Genomic DNA, 21,204 nt, shown 5'->3' on the forward strand with positions numbered 1-21,204 from the left:
AAAATGAGTTGAATTCCAGAAAATGTGCTTTACAGGAAGACTTCTTCATGATAAATGAGAGGATTAAGTTGTTCAGATTGAAATACATTTACACAAAGAAAGCAAATTTGATATGATTACCATCCAAATACCTACAGTGGAAGAAGTTAACCAGTAGTAAAGCAAATCGTTAGATGAGGATGATGCTTACGTGGTATCTATGAATTGGTGTATAATATTATATGATGACAAAAATGATTTGAAGCTAGAAAAATGCAAGTATGGAAAAAGAGACATTTTCACTAGAAAAGTCCATCATAGGGCCAAACAGATTATTTACCATTTGAAATGCAAAACCAAGAAGGGATCTCTCCCTCTCCAAGTCACGGCCTTGTAGTCTACTAATTTCAGTGCAAGAATTCATGGATAACTCTATAACCCGTGCTGCACAATGTCTTGGTCTTTTGGTTTCTTTGCTTAGGAAATTACTACACAGAATTGCTTCACAAAAGATGTAACAAACAAATCCTGGGGTAATCTCTTCAAGTAATAACATAAAATCGGAAGGACTCTTGTTCAGTCTATATACCTGCTACTGCCATGTTATTTTTAATTCTATCAGTTAGTAATGCAGCTGGTGTCTTTAATTTTTGTTTGCTTCACCTTGAAATATTTACAGTCTTGGCAGACTGCAGAGATGGAGATTGAAGATGGAAGGACAAAAGAAAAAATGCTTGAAAATAGCTTTTAATAATTTTTCATTGAATAAAAATGAATGTTTAAGAATGTGCTTAGAGTAGGTGACAAAGAAACAATGACTCCTAGATTGTATGGCTCTTGCATTTAACAGCACTTTTTTTCCCTAATACCTTGCTATATCCATTGAATTGAGGTGTAACGGGAGTAGGGTGATAATCATCCTTCTCAGAGAATGCAATGGTCCTGTATTTCATTGATCTTATATTCATCATGCCTCTAACAATAGAGTTACAATAAAATTTGCACATCATTTCCTCCTTCTACTGACATATAAGATATGCAGAAAATAAAAAGATTTCCCTATTTCTCCTTAGTGCTCAGGGACCTATGCAATGATCCACATCAACAAGAAAATTCCAGTACTGTCTGGTCTATTAAAACTAATAATCAGTTCTACTGCTGTGGCAAAACTGACAAGTTAAAAAAAAAAATGTGATTTTTACTCAGTAGGGAAATCATCGTTTTTGCAACAGAAGAGAGAATGAAGAGATTCTTCTTCTCATTCAACAAATGAGATCCACAGGGCTCAACCTGTTTTATTTCCCCAAACCTCATTTCTTATCCCTCCCCATCATGAAATGAACCCCACATACACACTATTTTCTTTGCCTAGGGACTTTTACCAGCCTTGCTAGGTGATATAAGCACCATTGGTATTCTTTGTATGCCTTTATCAGTCTTCAGAAAAACAAAACGGCCTGCTTTCATTGTCAGACCAGAGTCTTCTAGGGTTCAGTTACCCAGACAAATGCCAATATGCCATTTTGATCTCCCCAGGCAACACCCGTTGTGGCATCACCCCAGCATGAGTTCAACCTGGGCACCGTGGTAACAGATAACAAAAAATGTTTTTAGAAATAGATTAACAGGTAGAGGAGTGCCAAGGAGAACCTCCATCCTTTACTGGATGCAGTGGGAAACGTGACTCCTGAGGATAAGGAAAAGGCTGAGATTCTCAATGCCTTCTTTACACCTGTCTTTCATAGTCAGACCACTTATCCTCACACAAGCGTAGGTTGGAGTAATCTGTCCCAAACTCTATTATCTGTCTTCACTACTGCTGCTGTTCAGGCTAGGAAGTTGAAAGCTGTCTTATTGATCAAACTCTGTCACTTTTACTCTTATTTAAGTGTGGAAATAGAGAGAAAAGAGTGACATGGGATGGCCCTATAAAACAACCCCATCTGGTACTACGAGTCTCCTCCAGAGGTGTGCAAAAAAAATTCACAACAAAGAAGGGTACCCCTGAAATCAGGAATGGATTTCAGCTTTTGCTGAAAATTAAGCGGCACTTCAGTACCACTGAGGTTTAAGTCCTTCTGTCCTGTTCCTGCTGCTTTCCTGTTCTCATATTGGTTGAAGGTCCTAGAACAGTTTTAAAATTAGAGCCTTCGATTTGAGGGTAAAAAATATTTTGACTTTAGACACTCAATGTATTTCTCTCATTGTTGTTTGCAGTGTTATACGGAAATAAAGCTCTCAAGCCTTTCTTCTTAATTTTTGGGGTTTTGTTTTTGTTTGTTTTTACTATTTTTAAAGTAAGGCCATTAAGGTCTAGCTATCCTACAGCCACTGAAGACAACACAGGTATTGTCATTAACTTCCCTGAGAATGTGCAATTCCTCAATTTGACCTCAAAGTGTCAGATAGAAAATTGTTTCAGTATTTGACTATTTCAAACAGATTATCAAAGCTTTCTTCGCTATATTCTTAGGAAAAACACCTTTGGCATGCTCAGCACCTATCAGTCACATGAGAATTGAGCTTTCAGTCTCTAAGGGCTGAGCCCTACTTCCAAAAACCACTTGTGTGTTTACATTCATGCTTTCTGACCTGCTTTTTTTTTCCAGTGGGAGTACACAACATAAAAAAAAAATCAGTATTTATTTATAGTAATATGTCATAAATAAAAATGCCATTTTATTACAGTGAGCAACACAGGGTAAGTCCTGGAAGTCTTTTCACAGACTGTGTGTGAATACTAGTTTGCTTACCTTTCATTATCGCCATTGTTACCTACCAATTAAACGACAAATATTGCAGACACAGTGCATACAAATACTTGGGACAAGGTTAAAATAACATTTAAACCTGAAACTTTAACACACAAAAGGCGCCTGTCCAATGCCTTAAAGACCAAGTAACTTAGTTTCAACTGGATCAATGAGTTACTTTCTTATTTCTGAAATCAGCCATTTGTATCTACCTAGATGATGAACAAATGTGGTCAGATTTAATCCACTCAGACATTAACCTGATTTTGTCTCCTAAAAAGAAGCAAGAGCCCATATTAATATTGAGATTTCAAGCTGAGATGGTAGATTTGGAGATCTCCAGTTGAATTTGTATGGGTGGATGTTAAAATGAAAACATCTGTTAAAAATCATGAATACAGAAATTAGGTGGTAGCTGCAAATATAAAACGGCAAAGGGACGGGATAATAAAAACAAACAGAAAACTGAGTCACGTTTTGGGAATTTGGGGAGAACTAAATGCCTTACGTGTGGCAGTTACTAGAGCCAGGTCAAAATTGCTCAAATATACAAGGCTTGCTGATGATTGACAGTCAGAAACAGTTCCTTGGACTCTATGCAATACAGGCAAAAAACAGTGCAAGCAAGAAAAAGTAACCCTTTATTAACTGCCAATTAGCATTTAATTAACTTCAAATATTATACTTCCCCCTATCAGGGGGGAGTATAATTAAGACGTGAATCAAGCTGCAAGATATGCTTCCTTCTGCATGGTATTTAAGTTGCACTCTTTCTTAAAATACCTAGATCTCAAATAAAAATACTTGTCTTCCCAGACAGGCACGCAGCTACATAAAAACAAACTTATCAACTATAACAGTAAAATAATTATCAAAAATGATGTACTCTTCTAGAGTTTCCAGTTTTAAAATTAGATCCAGCCATTTCACTTTGGGTAAACTGGACACCGTGACCTGGCTTGTTACAAACCAGCACTGGCAGGAACATTTTTATTAAAAAAAACTGAGGATACAGGATCAAGTTTTGTTTTGTTTTGTTTGGTTTTTTGTTTGTTTGCTTTGTGTTTTCTTTTCCTTCATTAAATGGAAGGAAATATATCATATACAAAATGCATGAGCTGGGAGCGACAAAGATGAATAATGTATCCCTCACTTGTTTGCGTAATGGAGTTAGATCTATTTTGACTTCTCAGGCAAAGCAAAAGTAAAAAGTAATGGTTTTCGCACCTTCTTCCAGAAAGTCCTCACCAACTCATGTCCTACTGAAGGCCAGCGTATTCTAGAGAAAACTAACAAACTTCCAGCTAATGGGGGCACCCCTGTAAGAGAGCATTGCAAATTTTGCCAGTTGCATGGAGAAGCTACAGGAGAAATTCAAGGACACAGGCAGAAGGTGGCAGACAAACATCCATTTCTGCTCTGACGGCAAGACTTTGAGTGGTGGAGTGACAAACAAAGGTATTTCAGAGAGGTTTATTTTAACAGATTTAGGATCCTTTTACCCATAAACAACCTTATTCAACTTTTAATATTGTAGTTTCTCCCCAAATGAGCATTTTAGAAACCTCTGGGAGCTTCTAAATACTTTCAAAGCCTTAATCCTGAAACCAAAGGCTGAGTTGTGCATTTCAGATTGTATCTATGTAACTAGAAAATGCCAAAGTTTTCTCTTCCAGGAAAAAGAGAAGTAATAACCACAACAAATTTCTTTAGCAACCTTTGTACATGACTGAGATATAATAACTTGCACAGTACTTTAACTCCCTCCAAGTCTGACACCTCTTCAGCACCCACAGGGCAGGGCTGTGCAGTGAGGAGCTTCGTCCTACACCAAAGCCATGGCAGCAATGCCCAGCGAGGAGCAGAGCTGCACATCTCCGAAGGCTACATCAGACCAGCTGCTCTTGACGTGGTAGCCAAACTTCTCCATGTACACACGCCACTGCTGACTCGTATGGTTTTGGTGCAAATTTACACCAGTGCTCAAAGGTTTCAGAGCTACAGGTCTTGGAGAACCTGCATTTAGATCTCTGAAGATGCTTTTTCACTTCGGTGTCTGAACCGAAAGTATTTTGTTTGGATTGACTTGAAATCTTTTTTGGGCTGTGGAGGGCTTAAGGAGGATGTGGGACACTGCTTTTCTTGCTGAAACAAAGCATCCCAACTTTTCTACCACCATCCCAAAATAAATAAAACGTGTTAATTTTGTTTAATACACCAAAAAAGATCAAAGCAAACACCACAAAAACAAGGAAGAGATTACCCTTTTTTTTCCCCCCAATCTTTTAAGCTACTCTTGAAAGGCTGACATTGACCTCAAAACCAAAAGACATTTCCTCTCTGGCTACTCTGTAGGAGTATTCTCCTAGGACATTCCTGCAGAGGAGAAGGGATTAGCTTCTCAACTAACATTACTCCACTTTCACATAAACTAACATAAGATTTACGTAGAAATCTGTCAGCAATACCAAGGCATTTCTATTACAGAAAGACCCTTTTTGGCAAGAGGAATTTCCCCTGAAATTACAGACAGTTTTTCTCTCCACCAGCACTTAGTTCAATATTTTCTTCCTGAGCTCCCTGCACTTGTGGGGACTTTCTCTTAAGATTATTTCTGTGCAAAGATTTTGACAGTAAAAAAGTTTCCAATTTCAAATTCAAAGTGCCTCATGACAAAATATCTCATTCTTTCAGCAATAATGTCAAGTTTCTGTACTACAAATAGTTCTCTGCATTCTTTTAGACTTACACAGTTGATTACTTGCTCCTAACATCTTCAGCCACAAACCCTGAGATTCATAAATGATGTAGTAGTGTGAATTTTACAGCCAAGCATCAATGAGAAAATAGTAAAACAAGACAACTCTTCAACCATGTCAGGTTTTTTTGTCCTCATTTCATCCAAAAACGTATCAACATTAACAGCTGCTGAATTTCTGCAGTCCTTCAAATCGTGCCTGAAGTCATTACCAGGTCCCTCAGAGGGTTTGGTCCTGCAGCTGAAGAGGCTGGCATGCCAAAACTGTTACCATGGCTCTTGTAGGAATTTAAGGTGCAGGCAGCCCCAGTGTACTTGAAAGCCTTTATATCAGCTGTGGACAAATCAACTTTTTAAGTGGTTAATGAGCACTAGGTGCTCATTATTGTCTTTATGGGAACAGCTTCTTGCTCTGTGTTTTCTCAAGATTTCACATGAATCCTCATCTCCTTTAATAGCTAATATACTCTCTCTTACTAGGTTAAAAAAAAAAGTCTTGTAACAGAACAGCTTTGGCATTACCTTCTTTCTGAATAATCTAAAACTAATATTAAAAACAGGGATTTTTCTAAAGAAAGAACTGCCTGGTAGAAGTTTATATACAAGAGCAGTCTGAATTTAGAATCTAAAATATATTAGAAGTAACTTATCTTACTTGCTAATGTAACTTACTTTAACTTACCTTACTTGCTAATACTTACTATGCTTCCTACATAACACTCCACCAAATAAAAATGGTTCACTTACCACTAATAAAATCAATTAATTTAACAGGCCTCCATTTTTCTGTTTACCTATGATATTTAATAAAAAGTCTTTTTTTCCACCATCTGATTTGTTTAGTCAATATCCTCACCATGCTCTCTCAAATAATTATATCCTCAAGTAATAAGCTCCTGTTATTTATCTTTCATTACACTTTTTTTTTTTAAAGCTAAGAGTCCTGCTGATCTCTTTTCTTCATTACTTCTTGTGCCTCAAAGCATTTTTTTAATCAATTGAACACTGTTGTAATCTTCAAGTTCTAGGAGAAAAAAATAAAAATAAGAAAGGATCTCATTATTATTGTGACCTAAAAGACATTTGAGCTGTGTTTTACAGAGCAACAGCACTTAGCAAGGTGTACTGGCAACATGGCAATAGCTCATGGCTTCTCTGTCAGAATTCACTTGTGTACTGACAAGTAGGGCATAAATACTTTAAACACTTCAAACATGACCGTATAGGGACAAATACAACCCAGTTTTAAAATTACTGTCCTTCCACAGCTAACTTAACAGCACGACTTTCATGGACAGAGATTGACAAAGTAGTTCAACAACTGTTAGCTTTAATTATCATAACTATTTTCCTTAAAAGCCATAAGGAGCACTTCATTTCCAAGCTTCCTATCTAGCACCCATGACTACAAACCAACAAGAGGAAATTGATCATTCAAAATTGCCCAGACGGGTCTAAATCTATCCCATCATTAATTACTGCCCTAAAAACTTGCTTTGCTATTGATAATCTGATTTGTTACAAAAGTTACTGGAAAACCAAGTGCTTTTCCCAGTAAGTGCCACGTTTTCCCTATCATCCCAGCCCTTCTCCTTGACTTGAATATAGTCAACTTGTTTGCAACATCAATATTTTTTGCAAAGTCAATATTAGTCCTTATATCTGCTACATAGAACCCATTACACATTTTTCCCTGTGTAAGTGATTTGTTTGGAAAAAAAAAAGTTAATACTTGTCCTCAGAAGAACTAGAGCATCTTCAGTATTCCGTATCCAATTGCAGAGCCTACCCACGTTGCCATCTCTCCTGAAGAAGCTACTCCAGAGGCCCTTACCGTGAAGATCAGATTACGTCTGCCTCTAAATTCTGGACTATGAGATCTGAAATAGCAGTTAACGGCATTTTAACAGAGACAAGAAGAAGCACTATAATTCTTTGTGAGAAGGCAGATAAAAACAATCCAATTTTGAAGGGTTGAGAAATATTCATTTTGGAATCTACGTTGGAAATACCTCCAGGTGTTTTGAGAACTCACCATCCCTCCAGCATGCAATTTTTCACTCAAAGCACAGCCTCTTGGGTTCAGTCTCATGAGATCAGTGTCAGCAGTGGTCTAAGGGACAATCTACTTTGTTTTTTTTCTCCTTTTCACCCTACTTGTACAAAGTTAAAGTTCAGGTTCATAGCAGTTATCATTAGACTTTTTCCTTCAACTTCTTTCCAGCTACCACATTTTGGGGTAAATCTGCAAACTGTAAATTGCTTGTTTCAGCCTATTTCTCTAAAAACCTGTTGTCTTCTGGATAAAGATTGCCTAAGGCTCTTATTATAAGGCTCCACACTTCTTACATCTATTCTAAAAAAGGTTCACTCTGTTCACGTCTGTAGCTTTTCCCCTCCAAATGCCAAGCAGGCAGTCTCAGGCAAGCATCCAAACTCTCCTTGTTTTCCTTCATACAGGCTGTTTTCAGGGAAGAGAGAAATGTGACCCGTCCGGTGCTTCTCCCCACCAAGCTTGCAGACTTCCGCAGGCTGCAAAGCGTTGGTTAGTCTCTCTCTACAAGATGTGATGTGGCAAATATATACAAGATTGATTCTGTAATCAAAATGTAGCAGGGAAGCTTAAGAAGGCACAAGGAAAATTGTCAAGAGGCACATTGGACATCCTTCACCAGCTTTCACTACAGAGTCAAGCTTAACAAGAATTAGGCTGTTAACTGTCCACTGAGTTAACAAATCTGGTAAAGATGCATGAAGGAAAAACAAAGCATCTTCTACTACACCTCTATTTTTGTTCCGATGTGTTAAGAATAGTTTTCACGTGTGAACAGAACTGGTTCAAAAATAGACACAAGCTGTTGCTGATGCAGTGAGCCAGATGCTGCTACCTCTCGCAGCAGAGAGGCAGGGATCACATCATCATGAATACAAACCCCTCATTCCTGCGCAGCCCCTGGACTGCTCACAGCTCTGCTGTAGAGTTGAGCCACGAGCAGTTTCAAAGCAATCATCTTCACTTGAAATTCATTACAAAGTAGTAAAATGTTTTAAGGTTTTTAAGTTTTGTTTTTCTCATGTGCATTAGTCAAGTTGTTACTGGTAAAAACTTCACAAATATGAGTGGCTGAAGCAGACGAGAAACCAGCTCAGAAGCAGAAAGCTCACTAATGGGGTTAGACTAAATAAAATCACACTGCACTGTTGTATAATTGTCTGGGTTTGGAAGACTCTCAGCCAATTTAGTTTACAAGAGACATCAAAGAGGAGGAGACAATTTACTATACTTCAAAAACCCTCAGCAATTGAAATAGTAACAAGATCAAAGGTACACACGATGAAATGATTCAGCACTTCTGTGACTTTATAGAATAGATTTCAAGCCAAAGGGGAGTATTAGATAATATAATCTGATCAACTCTATAGCACAGACCACACTGCTTCAAACGAAACACCTCTGCCCTGAGCCCAGGAGCATGGGAATGACTAACACACATCTTCCAGAAAGGTTCCTGGTCTGCAGCCATAAGCCGGAGAGCACGGACTGGACTGCATTTGGATTTGGGTATTTTATTAGGTAGTCAACCTAGAGAGGAGTAAAGCAATTGAAAAGAAGAATATGTCATTTCTTGTTTTAACATTTTATATTGAAATACACATCTATACACTCTGAAAATTCAAGCAAGAGCTAGGGAAAATTTAATGAGACGTTGATTTCAAAGTCAGTGCATCATCTATTCCATGTATTCCAACATTCATCATCTAGCACTGTGATAATCAAGATATAGAAAAATAGGGAAAACACTCTAAAATTTGGTGCAGTGCAATAGCATGACAAGGATACAAGATGGGACTCCTTATAATCATGTACTCAAAGAAAATATTTTTAGGTTACACTTGTAACAAAAATGACATAATGCATCATCTCTGTTGAATAATGTTAGAAAGTAGCTAAAATAATCTACTGATATATAATTACAGGCAACTCAATCACCTGTGGAAAAGAAACATAACTGAAAAATGCATTAAACCTCTAAAAATAATTCTTCTTTAAGTGGCTAAGTAATGTTTCATAAAAATCGCTTTTCATAATTACATAGACCATAGCAATAAAGTGGTCCCTTAGAAAGCAATCATCATTATGTAGTCCCATCCTGCAAGAAAATGCAAACTTCAGAATTAAAGTTCACTAGTACCAGGAGGAAAAAAAAAAAAATAGGTTTTTTGTTTAAGAAATCTTCCAAAATATCCGTATCGAGATGGTTGAAGCATTTTATTTAGACATTTCAAACAAGCGTCCTCCTAGCTATCCACAGAAGTCAGTGTAGGTGAACCTTCAGGTAACATAATGCACTATTCAATTTGCAGAGCTCTAGAACAATATGAAATCAGGAATATAAGCTCTACAGGGCAAATATTTGCTCTGTTTTTGCAATGTCTCATATAACAGGGTCCCAGCCCACAGCTAACACTCTTAGCCAGTACTGAGACACCAACTTATATGTAGTCACTAGATTTTATTTCATCTAGAAACACATATAATTCCTCAAAACATGGACTTTACAAATCAAGGTGTTAGAAACTTATTTTCCTATGTTTTCTGTGGTATATACAATTCCATTTTGTGGGAAAATGATTAACATCAGGGTAACAATTTATGACATGCATAAAACCAGCTTGTGTTATGTCTTGGACATTTAAAAATATAAGTGTGTTTTATCATGCCTCGTAAAAGTTTACAAGTTCTGGAGTGCCTCCGACTTCCTTTCTTGGAAGAAAGATGTTTGGCATATGCTAAAATAGCAGCTGTTTAGCCCCCAGAGCCTGTAGCAGAGCACGGGGCCACATGCTAGGCCAGGAGCAGCATCTCCCAAGCCTCTGTTACATCTCATCACGGAGCAGTCACCATCTAGTGCAAACAATAATTGTTCACATTCCCTATACGTCTGCACACACAGGCATGCATGCCCATGCATACGATGTGTATACACAGACAGATGTAAATGAATATGCAGACACAAAAACTATTCAAATAAGTCACCACTAATTCAATTTCTCAGCTCTAGTGAAAGCTCTTAGGTCAGACTAACCGTGTTAGCTTTATTTTCAAATGTTTTGGATGAAAGTTACAGGACTCTCACCTAAATCGGAATGCAGAGTTACACCACTCCATGAATATTACTTTTTTCCCAGATAATTATATTCGAAAGATGAAAAAATAAACAATGATGGAATGGGGGTGGAAAGCAAATACTGTACTCTGGCGGAGTAGAACTTGGTAAGCAAACCCTACTGTCTATTTTATGCAAGTAAATAGAAATTGATTTCCCTGTGAACAACAGTTGTGGCAAATCTAGGGGCTGAGTTTAGCCGCAGAGGAATTCTAATCTTGCTACAAACAGAAAACAGCATAACGTTACAAATAGAAGACTGTCTCATCTGTTTCTACAGTAAAATCTACTTTTCCTCGCCATCTCTTCTGAGTAAAGGAGGTATCCAAGACAGTAAATATTGTATTTATCTTCAATAGTTTATGTGTATAAGATGTTGAGAAGTATTTTTTTTTCTCTTTTTCTACTTATTCACTGAAGAAATAAGAGTAAAACCCTTGCATGAGATGAATGAAAAAGAAAGGCATTAATAAGATGAAGCTCAGTAATGGATTATAAACTAGCCAGAACAAAAAAGAAAACAAATATTCAAAAAGATAAAAAGAGTAGAATCAAACACTCTGCGTTCCCATATTAGGGACAGTGCTTAATATATTCATGATCTGAAACAAGATAAGGTGACAAAGCAATGAGGAGGCACCAAAAAAAAGTAGTTTAGCAAATGCAGTGCCAAATTTCTAGATTAGCAGCTGCCCAGTGATTGGGTGACCTGATAGCCATCAGTTTGCGGTACTGGAAAATGCAAACAAGAATAAATGATGTGAATTACTGGCAGCTAAACAAAAGCAAAGACAAACAAAAAAACAGTTCTGCATTTGCAAAGAGACATTGAGAAAAGAAACAATTCACCTTCTACCAGAAGTCACCAACAAAAGTATTTTAATATCCACTGCTCTAAAAGCTATGAAAGGGCATTCAAAAATAAAGCTATATGAGTTTCCATTAAAGCTATTGCTATGGCTTTGAATATGAAAATTCAGCAGCTACTTTCTTTAGTTTTTCATCTTGGGATCTTTAATATGTGTTCAATCTAATTTTATAAAAAAAGTAGAATAGTTACTGGAATAAAAGGAACGAACTTTCTCCTTAAGGCTAAATTAAACTTGTCTCTTGTGCAGGTATCATGAAGTATAAAAAAAGCAGGAGAAGCAGTTGCTACATTTAATAAAAATGTTATGATAAGGGAGACAATCTTTTTCCATTGGCTTAGTCAGAGCATTATCTACTCTCTCAAGCCCATGTTTTTTCAATAAAAATAATTCGCTGTAGAATACTTGCACAAGCAGAATTTTTGTATTTTTACAAACAAAAAAATCTTCCGCATTATATGGCCTGAGTATACAAATAGCTAAGTATCCGATTCAGGAGCTGTCTGTGCAGTTCACATGAAGTTGGCACCCTCTGCAATGACAAGAAGTGTGGTAGTACCACATTTAGCTAAGAGGATTTTGGGTGGTTTTTTCATTTTTGACTATTTTGTCAGAATGGAAGATCAGTAAGAAAATCTGTTCAGACACAAGTTTACAAAAATGCATCAGGATGCTTACTCATCCTGTAGGCATCTGGAGTGTGGGGCGGATGCGTACCATCCACACCCCAATACCCCTCTCCAAAGACAACCCAAGACTGGGCCCTGGCTGGAGAGCAACTTGACTCCCTTTCAACTCACACACTCTACATAACTCCGTGCAGAAACCAAACTGGAGAGAGCAATTTGCACACCTGGAAGTTACACGTCAGTTTGAGCGAGCAGGAGGTCTATCAGCTGAGAGAATATTTTTCCTGTGTCCCAGCTCTACGATGTGGGTAACAGTCTTTATGTTATCTCACAAGATACTGGAGCACTTGCATGTCCTCAGAAATACGCACATCCATTCTCACGTAGGAGGGACCAAACACTTTGGCACCAAATTAGCATTCATTTATCTAATCACACTCATTACTTAGGGACAGGCACTTCTTTACTGTGAGGGTGACAGGGCACTGGCACAGGCTGCCCAGGGAGGTTGTGGAGTCTCCTTCTCTGCAGATATTCAAAACCCGCCTGGGTGCCATCCTGTGCAACGTGCCTTAGGTGATCCTGCTTGGTAAGGGGGTTGGATTAGATGATCTTCACAGGTCCCTTCCAACCTCAGCCATGCTACAACTGTGATTTTTCAAATATTGTACAGACCTCTGAATGTGCTGGTAACAAATGAAAATCCTGGATGAATGAAGTTCTGCTGCATTTATACTAGATTTGACAAAGCTACCATCACTTCATGTGTAGGAAAGGTAACTCAGCCAGTTTCCCAAAGGAGAATAATCCAGCCCGGCTACAGTCCCCAGGCTCCTGCTGTAAGGTTTTCTGTGGCCACGGGTAGACCTTGACCTGCAGTTTCACGCCCCAGCCACAGGACATTAGTTTGCCAGTCTCTCTCCAAGGATGAGCTCCTGTGCCCGTCCTCCCTCTGTGATTTCTCCTTTGCTTCTACCAGGCACACTTTGTCCATGTCCCATCAGCTAACTAGGTACTTGGGCTATCACCTCTTTCCTTCCCAAACACGAGGGGAAAATTTATTCCTCCCCCACCTACAGCTGTTACACGGGCTTTTCATACTCTCTCAGATTCTCTCCAATGTACATCTGTGAAAACAGAGATAAAATTTGTAATTTGGAAGGGGGGTGAGAAACACTCCTATCCCCAATCCCTTAAGCCACCTAACCTCATACAAGTGCCCCTTCCTATAGAGTTTGCCTTTTTTTTTTCCTGACAAAGTTTAATCATTTCACTTCAAAGAAGAAAAAAAACCACACAGCAGTAAGAAAACAAGAATCTGAAGACAAAGACTAAGGGACCCTAACTGCTAGCTACTGCTGCTTCTCCAGAATGAAGGTGTAAGGATCACTCTATTCCCATATCCACATGAAATGAAATAAGCATACAGGGCCTAGACCTCCTTGAGGGCATGTCAGTGTCCTGCAAATCCAGCAAGAGTAACTTCTTTTTACTTTATTTGTAAAACAGTTTACCTTATCCTGCAAGGACTGGTTCAGCTAATCAGTGTTGTCCCACGTAATGATGGTATGTCCAGCAGAGAAAGATCTGAAAGCTGTACCAACAGATGTGAAAGAACTACCAGTAACGGATGCCATGCAATGATTGCCTATCAACTAAAAAAAAAAGCTACATCTCTGCTATTTTAGTTTTTGTCAGACAGCACTCAGTCATCTATAGCTTTTCACTTTTTAATCTGGGGAAAGGAAAAGCACTGCAAATAGAACTGACTTGGACAAATTTAGATGCTCGTTAATACTGGTAAGATGAAAGGAAACATTACAAAGGTTTTCTTTAGAATAACAGAGAAAACCAAGAGTAACTCTTCAAAACAGAGTCATTTAAGATTTTTTTTTCTGAAAAGGCAAAGATAGCTGTAGCTAAGCAACCTGGCTGCTCTGTACACTGAAAGTTGGTTTTCATAGCACCTTGTTTATCACTGAAAGCTCTGACAAACCTTTATCTATGACAGGACAGACACTCCTTTCTGCTTCTGAAAGCAAAAAGCGCTGGCTATTTTTTCTTTACCTGTGTATTAAACTGAGCTGCTCCCTTCCTACCTTAGATTTCCCCTTTGGCCCAGGATTTGATGCCATATTTAGTAGTTATATTCTACCACTTAAGATCTTGTTTTCTTCTAAGGGGAAATATCACCTCACATACAGCAGGAGAAGTACCAGCATAGAGAGTGTATCTTGAATGCAATCTGTAACTCCAGGGATGATGATTGCTTCCAAATTAAAAGTTAACTATATCCTGTAAACCCCGCTCACTGTCAGACTGTATTGCCAACACACACCTTGGTTTTTAAATTCATCTCATTCTGACTGCATTTTTCCTAATGGACAGAAAATTCATGTAAGTAGTAATCAAAATCAATGTCACTGGATATGACCCACAGGGTTATGACTTTTAACTTCTTGTGAGGCTTCCCCTCCCATGGAGTATGTGCATTAAATGGCCTTTTCCCACTTTGACAAAGGCATCTGCTTGGAAAACCTGGAAAGCACTTTTGTTTTTCCTTTCTCCCAACTCCCATTACACTTGTATTGTTAACCACACACACCCCTCGCCACCCTTTTTGTTGGTTGCCTGTAACACTGTGTACACTGTAGTAAAATGCAATGGTCACCGGTGTTTTTGCCTGCTAAACAGGAAAAAAACCTGACTGTATTGTTCCCATATTGTTTCCTTCCTCCAGTGGTTGTGTTTGTGCAGAATAAATACACAGGAGGCCTGTGCATCTTCCTACAAACACAAATATACACATGCTATATACAGACAGCAGTGAAGCTTTTTTTGTTTACTCTGCCTCCCTCATTCCCTCTAGATATTTTTGCACGCTGTCATTTGTGGAATACTGTTGCAACCCAGAGAGATGTCAGCTGAGCCTGCCTCACAGTGCAAGCTGTTGGCAGTCTCATTAAGGCTGGGGGAACGGTGTGGAAGCCACTGCAGTTTTCACAGGCTGATGCTGCTGGCTGCAAGTGTTCGGCCAAGCTCGATGTGCTATGCCAGCTGATTTCTTCAGACATTTCTCTGCCTTGATTTTATCGTCAGTGTCCCAACAAGGACTCTAAAGTCATTACCAGAAGTGGAAGCAGTTACCGACAGAATGTATGGGGAGATAACCTTGTATATTAAGAGAAAAATCTTTAAATCTTTCAAACACTAAAAATGCATGCTTTCTTACCCTCATACCCAACCTTGCCTGTACAATGAAAGCATATTCTGTTTGTTATTAGGAAACTTTTTTTTTCCTGTTAATTTCAGAATTATCTTTAATATTTTGTTCCCTACCCAACTCATTTGATTATTTCTTGTCTTGCACATATTACCCACCTCACCCACTGCAAATTACCTGTGTATTTTTTCCAGGGAAGAAGGCAGAAAGGAGAGTGCAGCTCTGTGCTTCACCATGGGTTGTCCTTTCTTACCCCAGGCCAAGAACAGAGCACCTGGCCACAGTCCCCTTCCTTTTTGGCTGATATGGTTAAAAAAAAAAAAAAAACTGAAGCAGACTTTTATCACTTTTACAGTTTGGCTTCACCATGCAAAGCCTCACCTAACTGCCTGCCTCATCATCTGAAGGTTGAAGGAAGCAATGACTGTTCTCCCAGTTCATCTAGGCTGCTATGAAGTCAGGGATGGGCACAAAAGAGAGCAAGTCAGGAAAAAAAAAATATGACTGTATACTAGGGACCTTGGTAGCCAATTTAAAAGTGGTGGAATCTAAGATTTCAGTCCCTGTTCCCAGAGTTTGCTTTTAGAATTCAATTTGAGTGCACCATAGAAAAAGCAAGGTATTTAAGAGTCAACTTTCCATGTCCTAAGAAACACCTAGGAGAGAGAGTGATTAAAGGAGAAATAGGATGTCTAGGCATTTTCTCTATTTGAGTAGTAATAATCTTCAATTCCCCAACCACACGCTATTTTTCTTTCAAGCAAGGAAGAGCACTACAATTATTCCATCACACAATCAGGTTAGATTTGAGACCTCCCAAAGCTAAATCACAGTGTCACAAATTAGGATCATTTTCTAGTGATTCTGTGCCAGAGTGCATAAAGGCAATACAGTATTTTGAGTAGAAACATCTGTGTTTTCTCTTAGACATTAGGAACCATACTTTTTTGTTTGTTTGTTTTTGATGTTTTAGCCTTAGCACATAAAGACCTCTGGTTTATTCAGCTCCCAGCATGTTTACATTTGCCGTAATGCACCTCCTCCTCTCTAAACTCATTTTTGTTTGGAAGAAAAACATTTTAGAACAGTACAGAAAGTAGGAAAATTTACCTGAAGCATCTGGGAAATATTAGCCACTACAAAACTGAAGTAAGACAAAATAAAGAAGCCTCTTAGTAACTTGTGAGCTGTTTTATTTTCTCCATTCCCTCAGTCACCTCCTTTCCCTTTTCTCTGTCACTTGCTATATTTTTGTAGTGTTAGACAAGGAAAAAGAGATTTCTCTCTGAAATATTGAGCTTTATGCCTTAGACTTAATGGCACTGGTACCTGGCCTAGCAGTAACGGCAGTGCAGTAACCAAAATTCCAGAGAGAACTGGGAACTTGACTAAGCCAAAGGCTTACCAAAAGGTCTGTGGAAAAATAATGCACTGCTGAATGCTCGAGTCATTCAAAAAAAAAAAAAAGAAAAAAAAAAGATGAAGCAGGGTCTAACAAGCTTAAATCTGTGCCCCCTTTCTTTATTCTGCTTGAGACTGACTTTGTAACCTGGGACAAAGCATTCCAGCATCAGCAGGTATTTCTGCATCTTCATCTAAGAAGATGAAAGCAAGGATGGGCAACATCATTTCAGTAGCATTTATAAGACACGCTGTATGGAAAGCATTACTGCACAGCTATGTAACCTACCCTTACTCTACAGTGCAGATTTTGTTTAAACAAAGTGTGAAAAGCAGCATATGAGATCCGTTTTTATAAAAAAAAAAAAAAAAAAAAAAAAAAAAAAAAAGAAGACCCCTCCTAAAGCGACCACAGAGGAAAAGGAGATGGTCCACAGATTATTCCTAGCAACTACCTATCCGCAATGTCACTGTTATTAGGCAAGGAGTCTCATCATCTTCAGATGCAATAAGGAAAAGCACTCCCTGCTGACAAGCTGCATGTTGGTCTGGGGGAGGTTGGCATTACCTTCTTTCAGCCATGAGACCCTTGCTGATTTAACACTAATAAATGTCAAGGGCAGATGAGAGGTTTCTGCTCTACGTATGAGTTGAAAAGCTGTTCATGCAGTGGCATTCATTTCCATACCCACATTATTAAAACCATAAGCTGTGAACATTAGCCCAGCTCACATATTACAGCACCACTCATTAAACAACTCCCGTTCCCATGAGTAACACTGCTTATCTGTGCTTTAGTAGAGAAAGGAGGAATTCAAATCTGAGGTTAAGACACCTACATTTAAGTATCTACATCTAGGTGTCACTAGATGCCTAAGAGGCTTTGATACACCATGAAGGTCTAGGTAGTAAAATTGGCAGAGCAGCCAAGGACATTCTTTTTTCTTTTGTAGAAGTAGAGCAGAAGCAGAACAGAAGATATATTTTATTTATGCAGTAAGCTTACTAAAATAAAATCATGCATCTTTCCAGTATGAAAAATAGAGCATCCTTTGTAACATCAGCCCAATATCCCAGCATGAAGAACTAATCTGTAATGTACATCTCACATCTTAAGTAAAATGTTTAAAAAAAAAAAAAAAAAGTTATTCTCTCCCTCAGCAGGTAAGAAACACCCACCATGCTCTCAGCAGGAGAGTGAAGCCCAGACTGCAGAGAACCCAGCCCTGGCTCATATCTTCAGGAGACACCGTCCCTGCCTTAGTAGTCCATGCCTTGCACCTTATTTCAAGAGGGAGTAGCTTTTTACATTCTTCTGTGTGCAGGACACACAGTTAAGGACTTAGATTTGGAAAAATATATATAGTTTTGAAATTACCTCCAGTGTGGTTTCACTTGGATTATGTTTTGCTTAATGTTAAGAATACAGAGCATGATTCAGAACCCATTACAGCTAAGAGTGGGCTTTGAACCAGTCCAAAGGTACATTAAAGCTTGCCGGTGATACTTCTTCATTATTTCCATTGTACTTTTACATGTGTTTTTCTTGGTCTTCTCATAAGATTTCTTTTCCCCCTCCCTTTTCTTCGCTGCAGGAAGAAACGTAACTTACCATCCCACCCCTCTGCTGACATTTCTACTCATAAGACATTAGGAAAAGGAGGAGCACTTGTCAAAACACATAGTCATGTACAGGATAACTAGCATACACTAAAAAACAAGGTTTATCAGATCTCAGAACAGTATTTTCTTCTAGGAGGAAACATGAGACATCGAAAATCATTCCCTTCAATTTAGAAGTCAAAAACTAATTGACAAAGAAAAAAAACATTTGCAGAAATATTTACATTTAGTTTTTATTTCTCAAACAACATTTGATTTCTTATTTTGTATATATTTTAAGAAAAAAAAAGTGAAAAATACCAAAAAAGGTGTTTACAGCAATTCCGAGTTTTTCTCGCTCAAAAATGTTAACCAATGAATTCCTCAAAACAAACTTTTCCTAAATTTAGATTTGGTTTGGATAGAACTGCATTTTACGAGTAGTTTGGTAAACAACTCCAAATTTCATTCAATTTTCAAATTTCTTTCAGCTTTCAATTTCCCCTGTGCTTTGTGCTTTCTGAAAGTACAGAAGTACACGAAGAACAGTCTCACAGATAACAAATGTGCACCTTTGAAAACAACATTATATGTAATCAAAAAAATCACTGAATATATTGTAGCTTTAAGTTTCATTGCGTACATGTGATTTGCCAAGCTGAATGATCTATGATACATTGACAGACGGAGCCAGACACAGGCCTTCAGAAGAAAGGGGAAGCAGGAAGGAGTTGAACGGAAACATTTAGTCAGCTCTGTCAAAATGTTGGCATTTCTATTAAAAAAGAATTATAGCATCCAATTTTGTTATTCTGCATCATTCTTGCAAGAGACCAAACTTCTCTGAATAAACAGTACCAGCATTTTAGCCACTTTTACTGCATTTTATAAGACTGTCCACTCAAAAGAGATACTCACATTAAAGTTTATTTTAACTTTGAATGTAAAATAATGGGTTTTGATTGACTCACAAGAACTTCATTAATCATTTCGCAGATATTCTTTGTTCCTATAGCTAATATTTCTGCACAGTAACTTAACTTCTGCTTTAATGCCAATATTCCTAAACTGCAGGCATTCCTGAAACTCATGTATACCATAACACCTTGCACAGGAATGTCTGTCCAGTCCATAAACCACATTTAGAGTCTATAGAACAGCTAGCACTTATACTACAGAAAGTTATTCATAATGGAAAGACTCTCTGTTGAGGTCTAGCTTGGTTCCTTACAAACATACCTCAGAGTTGTTGAGATGACATCTGTGTGTTCCCGAGAACCACCCCTCACTCGAGCACTGGTCGATATCCACCTTCTGCAGATTTATGTCCACTTTAACGACACCTCTGAAAAAGAGAAAACAGCCTTGAACACAATGACTACAGAAATACACCAAACTTCTTTACAATGCTATAACCTGCCAAGCAGAACTACATTTGTCCTCTAAATATGGAATTTGATATGTCTGAGAAGAGAAATGTGGAGTTTTGTGCTCCCAAAGCCATGCTCGCAGAGACATATTCATATGTTAGAGCTCACTGAGTTGCATTATGGCACGAAAGCTGCAAATCTCATGCACTCGATAGATGTAAGGTGGCAGGTATGAATAAGTTACGCACTCAAATAATTTAACACCCTTCACATTTTACGATGCAGCAAAGAACTAAAATAAGCACAATGAGTGACCTGCTTTGTCTCAGAAACCAGCAGCCTCACCAGCCAAACCGGAGGGCACACTGAGCACTGGGGCCAGGGAGTACCCAGAACCATATGTGAGTGCCATGCCAGGTGACAACATCCTCCCTTTTACCCCAGGGAATGATGTTTGCCAAAACCATTGTGCAAAAATTCACACCCAGACCCCCCCTCTCTGCACATCCCCTCGACTACATTGATATATCAGCAATTTAATTCCTCTCACAGAGATGCAAGCCACTATAGAAGGGCAGCACAGTCCAGGAGTAGGCCACTGATGCCTACGAAGCCAAAAAAAAAGGTTCCTCCATACACAAGTCCTTGATGACTGTCTGAACTATTTTAGTTGGACACCAAGAACGTTTGTGTTTTCTTCATCAAAAGTTCCCCTTAATTTTTTATGAATGAAGAGCTAACAACCAATTTCAAACCCAGTGCTCCATTTTATAAAAAGAAACTCAGAAATCACCACAAGAAAACAAAAGCTGTAAGTTTGGAGTCACATTTCTAAAAAAACCTCCAACAATTTCCTCATTTTCTCTAAAATCATCTCCAAGATGACTTCAGATGTGGAACATTTATAGCATCAGCTTGTGAAAGTAGCTGTGACTGCTCTGGACTTGGCAAAAATGTTGCCATGCAAATTTTGGTAGGTCATAAGAGACTCACTCAACTGATAAATGCTCTCTACTGATTTTCTAAGTCTAGGGTACCACTTCTTATAAGTCAACAGTTTCAGCCACTTCAGACTAAAGCTTTGATTTCCACCATGTGACCTTGCATGGCACAACAACCACCAGCCCCCTTTCAGGCAGTGGACTACCCTCCCAGCTACTAATCCTCACCTTTACCAAGGACAGAAGTGGTGCAACATTACCTCTTAATTTCCTAATGTCAGATTTCAGAAACAAATAGCCTAACATACATGCTGTAGTTACATCAATGGTACCAAAATGCTTCTAAATCATTTCTTAAGATACCATTCTCTAGGTCTTCCAGAGGCACTGTACAGACTGTTCTTCACTTTCAGAGCTTTGTCAGATTCAACATACCATAGTCACACTTTTCAGAGATCTCCTCTTCAGGCCTTGGGAAGCACCAAAAGCTTTTCCCAAGAGATCTCAAAGG

The 21,204-nt window shown here is 38.4% G+C and overlaps 1 protein-coding gene across 2 annotated transcripts in view; it reads right to left on the reverse strand.

Moving 5' to 3' along the window:
• GPR158 (G protein-coupled receptor 158) overlaps positions 1-21,204 on the reverse strand; it is a 194,536-nt gene that overhangs the window by 160,550 nt on the left and 12,782 nt on the right. For both annotated transcript variants that reach the window (XM_084511197.1, XM_084511196.1), the window contains exon 2: positions 19,622-19,727. In XM_084511197.1, the coding sequence (XP_084367323.1) occupies positions 19,622-19,727 (106 nt within the window). The remainder of the gene's footprint in view (positions 1-19,621; positions 19,728-21,204) is intronic.

This window comes from Aythya ferina (genome assembly GCF_964211825.1).
Source record: "Aythya ferina genome assembly, chromosome: 2".
In the NCBI taxonomy this organism is placed as follows: domain Eukaryota; kingdom Metazoa; phylum Chordata; class Aves; order Anseriformes; family Anatidae; genus Aythya; species Aythya ferina.